General features: G+C 42.3%; 1 protein-coding gene across 2 annotated transcripts in view; it reads right to left on the reverse strand.

Annotated features, from left to right (window-relative positions):
* The window catches only part of SUSD4 (sushi domain containing 4), a 97,843-nt gene that overhangs the window by 41,506 nt on the left and 42,443 nt on the right, over positions 1-13,894 (reverse strand). For both annotated transcript variants that reach the window (XM_044448202.1, XM_044448193.1), the window contains exon 2: positions 362-574. In XM_044448202.1, coding sequence (XP_044304137.1) covers positions 362-574 — 213 coding nt within the window. The remainder of the gene's footprint in view (positions 1-361; positions 575-13,894) is intronic.

Raw genomic sequence — 13,894 nt, forward strand, 5'->3', positions numbered from 1 at the left:
ACTTCATTTCTATGCCATCTGTAGCCAAAGCTCTCTGGGTGGTTTACAAATATATACCATTAATATATACCTTTATTGTAATTACAACTTCATCATATTCCCCAATAAAACAAGACATTAGTTATATAAAGAGCATCCAGGCAGCAGACTAGCAATTAAATAAAACCAGTATTAAACTTTTATCTGTTTGTTGACAGATACCATGTCCACAGGAACTTCCCCAACCCAGCTCCCAACAAGTACACACAGGCATCAATATGTACCAGTTTCCAGCACTCAGTACACATTAGAACCACAAATGGGAGGCAAACCCAAACTTTTCACAATGAAGTGAAGCTTCTTAGCAGTGACCCAGGCTTACCTTCTTGTAGGCACACAGGTTTCTCACTTGGCTTCCAGCTCAGGGAGCCGTTAAAATGTCTCTCGCAAAGCTTTTTGGATGGACCCTTTAGCCTATATCCTTCTTGGCAATGAAACCGGACTACTGAACTTTCAAAGAATACACCTGTGCTGGGCATCTTATATCCATATTCAGGGAATCCAGGATCAGCACAAGCATGGAGTTCATCAAAACCTATGTTGACAAAGATGTAAAATATTTATGTCAAACACTTAAAGAACATTCTTTCCACCTGTGTTATCTGTGAAAGTGAGGCTGGGTACAGATCGCACAGCATTGCTCTTGTTAATTTCAAAGCAGAAGCTGCAACTAAATGCTGCAGCTGATTCACCAGCATGTTCACTTTCAGTTTTGCCCTCCTACCCCTATTTTAACCCCATCCCTAGTCCAACAGTTCTTTATATGTATGTTAACTAAAATAGTTTCAAAGAATGCTTAAAGCAGCCAATAGCTGTAAATAACAATAAACATGTTTTAGGCAACCAGAACACATCAATTAAAATAATAGCCATTTGAATATATTGTGATATATTCACCTGGCCCTAACAAATCAGCAGATCACCCAAAAAGCATGTCTTTATTCATTAGTTAATTAAATATGTATCTAGCCTTTTTTCTTCTAGCAAGGCATGCAAGGCTGCTTGCAAAGTCCCATTTTTGTCTTCACCACAACTGCAGTGCAGGCCAAGCTAACACTTGGTGATTGGCCACAATCCCACACAGGCTCTGTACAGGAAATTGTCGCCTGCCAGCAGGAAGGCCATCCACGGAGAGGTTAGATGGAGCTCCCTTGCCAAGCTGCCTTGCAGCAGGCACCAAGAAGGCCCAGTTGCGTCCCCCCAGACGTGGTTCAGATGCAGGTGGAAGAGAAAGGAGGAGCTCCCCTGAAGACCTCAAAACTTGGGCTGACTAACATGGGGAAACACTGGCTGCCATGCTGAATGGCTCCTCCTCAAATCCTGTAGCACCCGCCTCAACTCCAATTTCCATACTTGTTCTGGGGTAACCTTCCACCACTACCACAGCATGGAGTTGTTACTCCTTCCGCTGCCTGAAGCCTGCAGCAGTGTCCACCCATGCCAGGAAACAGGCAGGTGAACGAAGGCGCTTCCACAGGGCCAGTCTGCCCTGTCAGTCCAGGAAGAACCAAATGCTGACTTTTTACCCATCAGCCCACCCACAGGGCTGAAGGATGACAGTGAGGGACTCCAACATGTTCAGAGATACGCTTCTTCTCCCTGCTGCCAGATGAACAATACTTCTAGCCAGCTTGAAGTTTCCTCAAGTAAGGTCTCAGGTATGTTTATGGATGGACTCCTGCCATTAGCATGAGGCTAATGACTTTGCAATTAGAGAGAATGTCAGTTGTGAGCTGAGTTCTCCCTCCCAGCAGCAACAGTATCACCAGCCCTTCTTGCCCAAATGTCTTTATTTTACAATGTAAGTCTCTTAGCATACACAAAGCAACATGTTGAACCCTCTCTGGCCCTCTTCACCCAAAGCTTTGCTTATGAATCCTTCTGCACCTGTCTCTATGGGGAGGAGCACTCTGGAACTGGGCACACTTTTGCTCATCCTTCTGGGATTCCGATTGGGCCACCCTATGACTGTGACAACAGACCTTTGGGTCCACCTCCTCAGGAGTTCTCCAACCAACAGACTCCCCATCTCTAAATCCCGCCCCCCAATGTTGTTGTTCTTCTTTGTTCCCACGGCTGTGTTGACTGGGCCCCTCAGCTGCCCTTGTTCTAATCTCTTCCCTAGCAGGCACAGGTGGGTACACAGAGCCTTGGATGGCAGCTGGAGCTGAGTCCATTTCAACAATCATTTCATTATCAGAGCCTGAGCTGTCAGCCCTGCCAGAATATGCCAACTCCCGTGCACACACCTCATTCTTAGAATCTGAGCCAAGATGGTCAGCCTCTCACGTACGCCCCTGAAGTTTGCCAGCACGTAATGACGTAGAGGAAAATCTATTTAGCAGCCCCTTTTCTGGAAAAATTTCTGTGAATGAGCATGCTGAGACAAGGCTCACCCCACCACATTGGCCAGAGCACATTTTAGAGTAGAGCAAGTTTTAGGCAGTTGTTCGTGATTTGGCAGTTCTTAAGTCAATTCAAGAAGAACCTACTTTCTGTCAGCAGAGATGAGCTGGCAATGGTGGTGGCTCCAAGACTCCCAAGGGAGCAGCTTAATTCCAATCAGCAAAGGGAAAGGAAGGCTTTATATATACATTGGAACTGCTTTCTTTGAGCCTTGCGAGGCAACCCACTTTCTGCTGAAAGGGGAAAGACTGAATAGAGTTGTTGTGAGAATCTCCCCTGTTCATTACAGAGTTTTTGATAGAAGCTTTGTGCAAAATCTGCTCTGTTCCTGAGGAAAAGTACCAGCTAAAACTACCTATGGCTCCCAACTCCCCAGTAAATAGCTGAATACGGCCTGGTGGCATTTCTGTCTCCTTCTGTTTCCTTGGCACAATATGTGCTTTATTTGTTTTAGTTTAACTATGCCACTTCTGTTTTCAAAAGCAAATATAATCCTCTTTACCAATTAAAGCACACAATGTAGTATCTAATTAAAACCCCCTTAGCAACAGGTTGTTAACGCAATGATGGGGCTACTTTTCTCAATACAATACTGGATCAAATGCACTCCAATTAATTTCAAACAAAAGTCCAAGTCTTAGTAAGGGGTGGAAAGAAAGGAGGTGCCTGGGGCCTGATGGGCTTCCCTAGGAAGACTGTTCTACAATGCTAGTGCCGTAACTGAGAAGGTCCTGCAGCTCATGCTCACCAACACATCCCAGACAGTGAGGAGACTCAGAACAAAGGAAAACAATTCCCTGAGGTGCATTTGGAGTGTACCTCAGGGATCAGAGGAAGAACACAGTGTATAAAGTGCCCAAGTCATTTAGGGATTTAAAAACTTAGACCCAGAGCCTTGAACCTCTCAGGTGTGCCAAAGATTGGCATCAAACATCTCCACTACCTGCAATACCTGGTCAGTTACCCTAAGCTAGGCTAAATGAATTGCTCTAAACAGTTTTTATATTCTGACAACAGCACATTTCTGCTAATTTTCTATCATACTCAAAGATACAAGAGTATGATAGAGTATGATTCAGTTCAATCTCTGTCCTCATTCAGTTCAGATGACTTTCCAATCCAACAGTTCACTTTTCGACAATATTATGTTCAAGTATCACATAAGGCTTTCTGGCAGGCCAAGTATTTAAATTAACCCCAGGCAACAACAAAAGAGAGTAAACAAGTCTTTGAGAGAAAGAGAACAGACTGTCAGGAATATGTAAAAAACAAAACAAAACAAAAGATTGAAAACAGCATACTAATTTAGTTTAAACTCTGGAGACAAAATGGGCCATGTCAGGACAAGATGGCTGGAGTTACAGTAGTCCAAAAGCCATGGACCATTACACCGTCAGGCTTGCATAGGAAAGATTTCATTCAGACATACATGGTTCAATGTTAGACGCATGCAGAGACATCCAGGGGCAACTGCACCAGATAAGTGGGAAAGAAGACAAGATCGTGCTTCCCTGTGGCATGCAGAAGAGATCTTGGGGAAACATCATCCAACCGAGATCAACAGTGGTAAGGTCAGTAGCAAAATTCAATGTCAGCCTTCATTTTCCATTTGCATGCATAAAATGATTTATCCAGAGGCCACCTTTATATGATATCGCATGATGAGCCCTTTACAAAACTAATTTCAATGTGTGCCTTACAAAGAAGCTTTACAGTAAACAAAACAAGCAAGCAAAAAAGATACCCACAAAATAAAGCTGTCAGACTAAACACCTGCTGAATGTTGAAAGCTAAACAGCCTCACAACTGGCACAGCAGGAGAGCAATTAATGCCACTGGTAGAGAAGCCAGGAAAATTTGAAAGCTATCAAAATCTGACTTTCATGTTTTGATTTCAAATGAGAAGTATCCTAGGGGCTCACTATTTTCTGCACATTAGGCATCAAGATCTCCCACCCTTCACAAAATCCGTGTTAGGGCACACAAAACAACACTTTAAAAAAGTCTGCATTCTGTGATGCAAGTATAAGAAAAATAAACAAACCACCACCAACCAGCCTGAGGACAGCTTAGACAGCAGTGTCTATTCCCAAATGCCCCCAAGTTGCAAATGATGCAGCATTTAATTCTAGCAACACCATGTACTTTTTCCAGTTCTGCTTCCTTGTCAGAGATGCATTGGAGGATAAAGCACAGTCTCCACTGGGTCTTGCAGATGGCAGGTAACAGCTGAAAGCTGAGGGCAGTGAAAAGAATCTCTGAAGGCACTCAGAGAAGATGCTACCAAGATCCAACTCAATGCAGTCCCTGCAGAAACTGGAGGCCAGTTCTGGTTGTGGAAGACCAGCTGTAGAGGTGTTGAGGACTGGGTCCCTTCACACTTCTACCTTTCCAGTTTCAACATTCACCTCTCCTGCAGTGTGCTCTTTGGTGCCCCAGCTTGAATAACCTAAAATAAAAAAGCACTGCTTGCTTTCTTTTGGATTGCTGTTGAGCAGGTATGGCTGGAATTGATGAGGGACCCCCACCCTCCACTAGCTTTAATTGTGCAGGTTGAAGTGTTGGGAGCTTGGACAGACTGTCTGTCCCTGCCCAGGGAGGACTGACCTAGAAAGCCTCTCTTCCAAGACTAAGATCCTAAGAAGCAAAGAGATTTTTTGGAGGCACAGAAAAGCCAAACACTTATCAACAAAAGTTAAAATTAAATAAGTCAGCAGTCAGTCATTTCCAAAGAAGCAATGGTCTAGGTATGCTTTGAGAACAAAACTCCAGAGTGAGATAACATTCTCTGTCTTTCCTACATATGCGCATGCGCGCGCGCGCACACACGCACACACAGAGTTCTTACGGTGGCCAAACGGGTGCTTATGGGGAACACTCCCATGGATTCGTACAATTTGTGTTCCAACTTCCTTTGATTTAACTGCTAAAAGTATGAATTCCAGTTTGAAGCAGAATGAGAATGAGTTGATTCCCGAATACATAAACCAAGGTCAAAGTCCATTAACATTGAAAGTGAAGTGTCACATTTATTAAATGTTAAACTTAGGCATAAATATGCAATAAATATGTAGCTGCATATGTACATAAATATGCCTTTTTAATTGTACACTAGCACTGTATGATATACAAAATATGGCAACTCTGAACATTCTGGAATCAAGGTGAAAATTCATTACAGATATTTTTTTATATTTTACAAAGTGTACTAGCCAATTGATTGAAATGCCTTAGTTCTTAGAAAACTTCAAAGAACAATCTTACACCAACATGATATTACACAGAAAATTAAGATTCCTGGAGTAATCACTGTACATAAATAAGGGAAAGAGGAATGGAGGTATTAGGATGCTGCCTGAAAAGCTTATGCACCCAAGTGTGTTTCTGAGTTTGTGTGTCTGTGTTTCTCTCTCTCTTTTACAGCTTTAAAGCCTGCCAGTTCTAAAGATGTTAAGCAACTCACCATGAAATATAAATGAAATCATTTTTAAAAAGATAAAGTCAGTATTAAAACCCAGTAATCATAACAAATTTTTAAAACCATTAAAGCACACCACATTCAAGGAACATCATAATGTAAAAGAAGCCATTTCAATCTCTAAAAACCTGCTCAGATAACAAAGATTACCTTTCTTTCAGGACACTGAGTTATGGAAGTTATGGACAAGCACTATTTTACATACATGAAAACTTTAGCATGATACATGTAGCCCAATCTTTTTGCATTTCATTTCCACAATAACTTAGGATAACAGGTCAAGAATCTGATTAAATGGATTCTAATCCACAAGAGCTTCTGCCATAATAAATTTCCCACATCTTTAGTTTACATACTGAGAGCAAAAATATTCATAGCGGTTCACCTTGAGAACCATTTTGCAAGTGTTGCATGAATGTCTTGAAAAGGAAATGGATAAATCAATGACTGCCCAATCAGCATATTCATTATGAAAAGAGCACTAACTGTGCATTGCAGATACACTCTTAATTGTACACTATTTCACTGTAAGAAAACATCAGTGTTAGAATAAATCTTAGATATAGGACACAGGATCAGAAATTAGATTCCCACCCATGCTTGCTTGCTGTATCTATCTGGTCAAGCTAAGCATTGTGTGAGAGGCAGAATTTCTAAGCATGCTTTACTAATGATATCCTACACAAATAATAGTATCAATAAAAAGCCTCATATTTAATAGCTTCATTTACTAAAGTTTCCCATCTCAACTAAGCTTCTATCCAATCATAACAGATAAAATGTGTTTGCAGTAATCATATGTATTATACTTTTATGATAGCCAGTGCTTTTCTCCAGCTATTCAGAACTCGTTGGCTGTTGCTCATTGGCAGATTCAGAGAAGTTAAAGCTTCAGCAGCTCTTTCACATTAAAAATATTAAATTAACCTCAATGTTATTACAAAGGCCTTAACATCTTTTGCTCTGGTCACTTTAGAACATTATTAAACCAGTCAGGAAAAAATTTCAGAGTAGGGCAGGAGATAAGTCTTTGAAAAGAACCATGAAAATGTTGTAAGCATAAAAACCGATCGAGACGGTTTCAAAAGCTTATCTTGAGGGAAGGGTATATCCAGCTAGGCAAGAACTGCTTCAGACCCAGGTCTGAATCCATTTTTCTTAAAAACTGATAGACTATAATACAAATCTATATTCTATTTTCTGGAACCTTTCTTGCTGCTATATATTAACAGCCCCTGACCTACTAGCAGAATAAAAGCCAACACAGTCAATTGTAAAAGCCCTTACAGAGTTATAAACATAGAGCTAGGTTTTATCTACTGTTACAACAGAAGAAATCTACAGAGGTTAAAAACTGTGTCAAAACTGTTTAATGATAACAAAAATAAAATTGGCAGCAATTACGGGGAAGAAGGCTACTCCTCCTTATTTATAGCCCCTGAAGCAACAACTACGCATCTAGGGATGAATGTCCTTCGCTCTTTTATGCCCAGGTTGTGGAGGCTAGTGTTATGCAGTAGCTAGTCATGATTATGAGGAATGGGAACTATCACTGGACAAGAGGTCAGTTTTAAGAAATATTAATACAAGACTACAACCACCGAGTGGGTAAAATGTTATGCCTCCTAGATGTTTAGAACAATAACTCTCATCAACCTTAGCCAGCATGGCTATTGGACAGGGATCGTGGGAGCTTTAGTCCTAATACCAGAGGGCAGTGGATTACCTACTCCATGTTTATCTTGGATAGTTGTGATGGCAACACATCACTTTCATGGCAAATAGTCTATCGAATCGCTAAGGGAAAACTCCATTTTCAGAGGCAGTATGACCCCGAAGGCCACATCCTAGGCAGCAACAGCAGAACAATCCTGTGAGCTACTGTGCTAAGTACTGCTTGTGAGGTTTTTTGAAGGTACTTGGCTGGAGACAGGAGGAGACAGGATCCTAGCCTAGAGAGCACACAGGATGATAGCTTATAATGCAGATACCACTGGGCCACGTAGCCCAATATTGTCAATTCTGACTGGCAGCTGCTCTCCATGGGTTCTCCTTTGGCTCCTTTCTCTTCTACCTGGAGATGCCAAACTTTACACACAAAGCATGTTCTCTAGCACTGAGCTAGTCTGGTCTGATCCAGCAGGGTTCTTCTTATATGCTTACTATCCTCTACAAGGAAATCACACCATGCAGCCCTGCCCACCCCTGGACTTCTTGTTGCCCAGGGAAGCGAACACAAATCAATACAAGTTTCTTCATGCTACAAAAATGTAAAACTTGCAGTGGTTTTCTTGCAGGGAACCCAGCAGTGGGCTAAGTTTTACAGATAGCCAAGACTGAGACAAGCATGTAGCAGTAACCCTAGTAGGGCAAAGCACAATAGACCAATGTTTCTATGCCCTTGTTGCGGAAGACAATGTTATGCAGTTGCTAATCTTTTATTATGAGGAATGGGAACTATCACTGAACAGCTCTGTAACCACATGCTATTTGTCCTGCAAAGTGCGGGCACACATATCATCTGAATGCTGTCTGCTTAAAGAAATGCTTTAAAAGATGCAAACAGCAGCAACGCAGACACTAGGAAAAGAAATCTCGTCAAAAATGGACTCCTCAACATACAATGCTACAGAGAAGAGGGTTAGGGGCGGAAGACCACCCCATATATATGTCTTATTGCAGCAGGTGTGCTAGGGAAGTAGGCATGTGTATCTCTTATTTCCATAACCCTTGCAGGAACCCAAACCCTAACCCTTTGTCAAGCTGAGAAATACGAAAGGTAGCTTGGGAAAGACAACAGGGGCAGAGGATTGGCATCAGGTCTGTGCACGTCACATACAGGAGACCAACAATCTCTTGGAAGCTCTTGGTGGTACTTCCATTCCTTTCCCAATCAATCAAGGATGAAAAATAGCCACTTAAAGCTGGACAAAGCCAGCTGGAACTGCCTGGTGGGAGATTCTGGAAAGACAAAAAGAAGCACTTCTTCACACAGTGCATGAACTGTGGAATTTACTTTCACAAGATGTAGTCATGGACATGAGTTTAGACAGCATTAAATGGGGATTGGACCAATTCATGGAGAAAGAGGGCTATTGATGGTTACTAGACTTGATGGATGTGTACTTCCTTCAGGATCAGAGGCAGTAGGCCCATCTTTGGCACTCTGGGCAGGAGGGAGCCGTCATACTCCTGTCCTGCTTGAGGCATCCCATGGGCAGCAGGTGCACCATTGTGCAAACAGAATGCTGGACTAGATGGACCTCTGGTTTCCTCTAGTGCGGCTCCTCTAAGTTCTTACCTGGATGAGTGCCCAGCAGCAACTCCACAGAAGGAGTTTTATTCCTCTTACATCCTACCTGCATCGAATGTGAAGACTGACTTCTTCCTCCGCAAAATTAACAGGCTGATTGTGCTCATGCATGCTTGCAACAAAACCATTTCTGAAGGCTGCGGCAAGGTGCAAACGCCATTCATATTGCTTTTTTCAGCTCAAACAGTCGGCAACTTTAGCCATGCCTAAAAGTTGTTTGATATTAGTCTTAGGTCTTTAGCATCTGACTGCAGAGGAACTGAAGAATGGCTGTAATCTCTCAGCCAGAAGCCCACAAATTAAACAACATTTAAAAAAAATTAAGTGCACACGAAAGTAACGAGTTCAGAGCAATGCTGCCATCTTTGCTTGTTATTGGTCACATATAGCCTGCCTTTCCTCTGAAGAGCTTCCTCTCATTTTATCCCCAGAAGATGCTGTGCTTTCAGGATAACAACATACAGTAGGTTAAGGCGAGACCAGTTATGGTCCATATTCACCCAGTAAGCTTCGTGGCTGGCCGGGGACTCAAACCTGGATCTCCTGAATCCCAATCCAGTCCTTTGGCCACTATACACAGTGGCTCTCAATCCTTAAGGTTAAGCTATGCAACTCCCGGAATATGCCAGGTGCTATCCTTGAACCCACCTCTTCCAAGAGCAAGATTCTCTCTTAGCCCAGTGCATTCTTATTCCTTGGTCTTCCAAATTCACTTGCTCTTTCTCATGTCTGTTCTGCTGGGTCAGGAACCAAGATGTTGCCACTGACAGCAGGACACAGCCTTTTTTGCTCATGAGTCTGCCATGTGCTCCGTGAGCACTGCAGCTGCAGGGTTACCTCGGATCAACTCGTAAGAAGATGCTGAAGGGGGAGTAGAGCAGAAGGGGCACAAATATTCTGAGTGCTGAAAAGGAAGGCGCCATCTGAGTCTCCCGAACAATCACGGATGCTAAGAGCGCCTGCTTTTAAGCATACAGATGCAGAGCTCTCTGCCTCTGGCTGCTTTTCTCCCTCATTAGGGACATTAGCTGAAGTGTCCACTTACTGCTATGACAAGGAAAAGGACAGACGTGCCCAGATTAGCAAGTTTTCCATGGGTATCACTGCTAAGCGTATCATTTCATCAGAGAAACAACTGCTGCAATCCAGCCCACATGCACACGCACATTCCCCCCGCCCCCAATTATCCCTTACATACCTCCATTATTTACCGTTCCTCCAGGCATATTGCAAGTCTGTAAACCCCAACCCTGATTAAAATGCAGCTTGCTTACTTCTTCCTCAGAGGGCTTGCTGGAATGTGAATGACACTAGTGAGCAAAAGGAAGATGGCTGCAACATACATATATTTTGGTTTTATTACAATTAAGGAAACCGGGAGACAGGCTAGTAGGCAGGGAATGAATTAGGAGACAATACTGGAAAGAATTTCAAGGCAGATTATAGGTGGGCGAGGGGAGCTTCAGCGAATGAACACAGCAAGGCAAGGAGAAACAAGAGACAGGTGCAAGGATGCAAAGCTGGATGTCACATATTTGCTGCTAAGGAACTGCAGATAAGAGCCTGCAGCAAACAAACTGCTTCTTCCCTTCTCCAAAGGCGAGTGCCACGGTGGTGCAACGGACCGAGTGTTCAAGTATGACAGAAAAGACTCAGGTTCAATTTCCTGCTCAGCTGTGAAACTCACAGGGTGATCTTGGGTCACTCACTCACCCTTTCTCAGTCTGACCTATCTCACAGGGGATAGAAACCAGATGTGCCATGTTGAATACTTTCAGAGATAGGCAGGGTAGAGCAAAAAATGAAAAGTACAGCAAGGCATCTCATATCTGCTAAAATTCCAAGTGCATGATTTTAATTTAACAGTTCTATTGTGTATTACATTACATGGTGGACTGGATCCAGATTTAGACATGCTTGAAATACAAATACTGAATCACAACTGGTTTCAGCTCTTGTTATGTGCCATCAGGTCTTCTCCTATTTATGATGGCTGTGTGAATGAATGCCCTCCAAAGTGCCCTGTCCTGCATCGCCCTGCTCAGCTCTTGAAAATTCATGGCTCTGGCTTCCCTTACCGAGTAAATCTCACATCTGGCCTTCCTTTTCTTCTGCCTTTCATTTTCCTTCACATGATTGTCTTCTCTAGTCAGTTTTGCCTTTTCATGGTAGGCCTGAGGCATGACAACTTCAGTTTTATCATTTGTGCTTCCAGGGAAAGTTCTGGGTTGATTTCAGCTAGGATCTGCTTGTTCTTTTTTCTGTTGGTCCAGAGTTTTTGCAAAGCTCACCTCCAGCACCACGTTTCAAGCACAGAATTTTCCTCCTACCAGCTTTCACACTCATACATAGTGGCTGATAATACAACAGTGTGGATGATCTCGGCTTTTGTCTCCAGTTAGACATCCTTACACTTTTCTACTTCCTTCATTGCTGTTCTTACGATATCTTCTGCACTTTTTTACGGCACGGCATGGCACGACCTTATTACTACATTGCATATAGATTGAACATATTGGGAGATGAAGTACACCAATGCCTTTCCCTATAGGAGACCATTCTTTTTTCCTATATTCTGCCCTAACAAGCTTTTGGTCCCAGATACAGGTTAAAACAGTGAGCAATCATATGCAGAGGCACAGTGATTTCCTTCAGAACCATCTATTTCTTTCAGAACCATCCTCTTGTGACCCACACAGTCAAAGGCTTTGCTGTAGTTTATCTAGCATAGAATGATCTTCATTTGGAATTCTTTTGGTGTGCTCCAATAGTCAACATGTTTTTGCAATAAGATCTCAAGTGCTTCTTCCTCTTCAGAATCCAGCATGAATGTCAGGTATTTTCATACTCCACACAGGGAAACACTGTTCGTTGCAAAATTCCTTTGCATCTCCTTTCTTGGAGATTGGAATGCATATTGAACATTTCCAGTCTGTGGGCCACTATTTTGTTTTCCATATTGTTGGCATATTATTGTTGGAATTTGAGCCTGTTCAGCCTCTGCAGCTTGGGACAGTTCTGTTGGTACCCTATGTACTGCTTTTGTGCTGGTAACAACAATACCTACATGAATACTATTCTGTTCCATATGCATTTCACCATGTGCCTTCTGCTAAAGTTCATTTTTATTGGTCTACTAATGTCTACCCTTTTGCTTCTGCTTTATTTTTTTATTGTAAACCTCCCTCCCCCTCCATAAGCATTATGCAATTCTTTTGCTTTCTTGGTTTTTTAAACCATCACTCCTATTAGTAAACTCAGATAGTGAATACTGACAAATGTTACCCCAAATGGACCTACTGAGAAACAAGATGGAGATATTGGCATGCTCAGAAGAATGCCAAGATTTGCAAAAGTACAGAAACAATCCTGTAAAGTATACACTCATAAACAGCTCAAGGGTCCAGCTGGCCTTGTACCCTGATCAGGAATAACTCGATTAAAATGCATCAGTGGGTTCAGAACCCATTAGGTTCTTTTGAATATAAATACACATACACATACATGGAGCATACATGCATTTTAGTCTCTCATAGGTGCATCTTCAAGTGTAAAAGACCAAATGAAAAAGGGTCCTTAGTAAATGCTACAACTGTGCACAGTGAACAGTGTACTCGATGAAGAAGGAAAAAGAAAACTTGCATTACAAATACTTGACACATGACAATACTTAAGTCACCTTTTATGGTCTCAACAAGCACCTGGTGAAGGCTGTGGGGAGAGCAAGAAGGATCTTGGATGCCCCTGTAAAGAAGGTCAGCAAGGGGTAAGCAATAGCCTATCATTATCCCACTGAAGTATCTTGTTAACACTCACTAGGTACTACACAGTCATGTTATTAAATGTTCAGGATCAATAGCACAGAAAAAGCTAATGGCAGTCAAAATCCAATATCACACTAGCAGACCTTCACCCAGGCAGTGGGACTTTCCTTCTCCTGCAGCCTGGGGGGCCCTCAGGGGAGGGGAATTCCTCTTCATTGCAGTGATGAAAAAAGTTCCATTGGTGAGAGGAATGTATTGAATATCACCTGGAATCAATAGGGCAAAGGGACCTATTAATGTTAAAGGGAGATTATTTGCTAAGGTCATCAGTGCTATCTCGCACCATGTCTAGCTGAAGGAGCTATCTGCTTAAGTTCAGAAAGTGGACAGAGTCTGGAAAAAGACTACCTGGGATATAACACAAGGACTTAGGTTATTTGCCCAGTAAAAAGAAAACAAAAGGAAAACAGTGGTAGAACACAAGGTTCCAGGTTCAATGCCCAAGTCTAATGTTAGTAGAATCAAAAACTACTTTCATTATCAGATGGTTTCATGCAAACGTTAACTAAAAAAAAAAAAAAAAATAGCTATTTAGCTGTTACTGTGAAGCAATGAATAACTTTTAAAATTTAGAATTTAACAATGCTAGGTTAACGTTCCACTAAATTCACCAAACAGTTCTTCTGTTTGGCTTATCTTAACTTTCTAGCATCTTTATAACCCACCATTCCTCCAAGGGGCTCAGGGTGGCATACATAATTCTGCCCCATCCTCACAATAACAGCAACACTTCACTCAGTGAAGCAGGTTATGCTGAAAGCTGAGATGAGCTCAGAGTCTTGCAGTAGATTTTATGGTGATATCAACTTGGGGCTTCCAAAGCCCTCATTCTAA

Source organism: Varanus komodoensis, unplaced genomic scaffold (assembly GCF_004798865.1).
Source record: "Varanus komodoensis strain SLA01 unplaced genomic scaffold, ASM479886v1 scaffold1, whole genome shotgun sequence".
NCBI classification, from domain to species: Eukaryota; Metazoa; Chordata; class Lepidosauria; order Squamata; family Varanidae; genus Varanus; species Varanus komodoensis.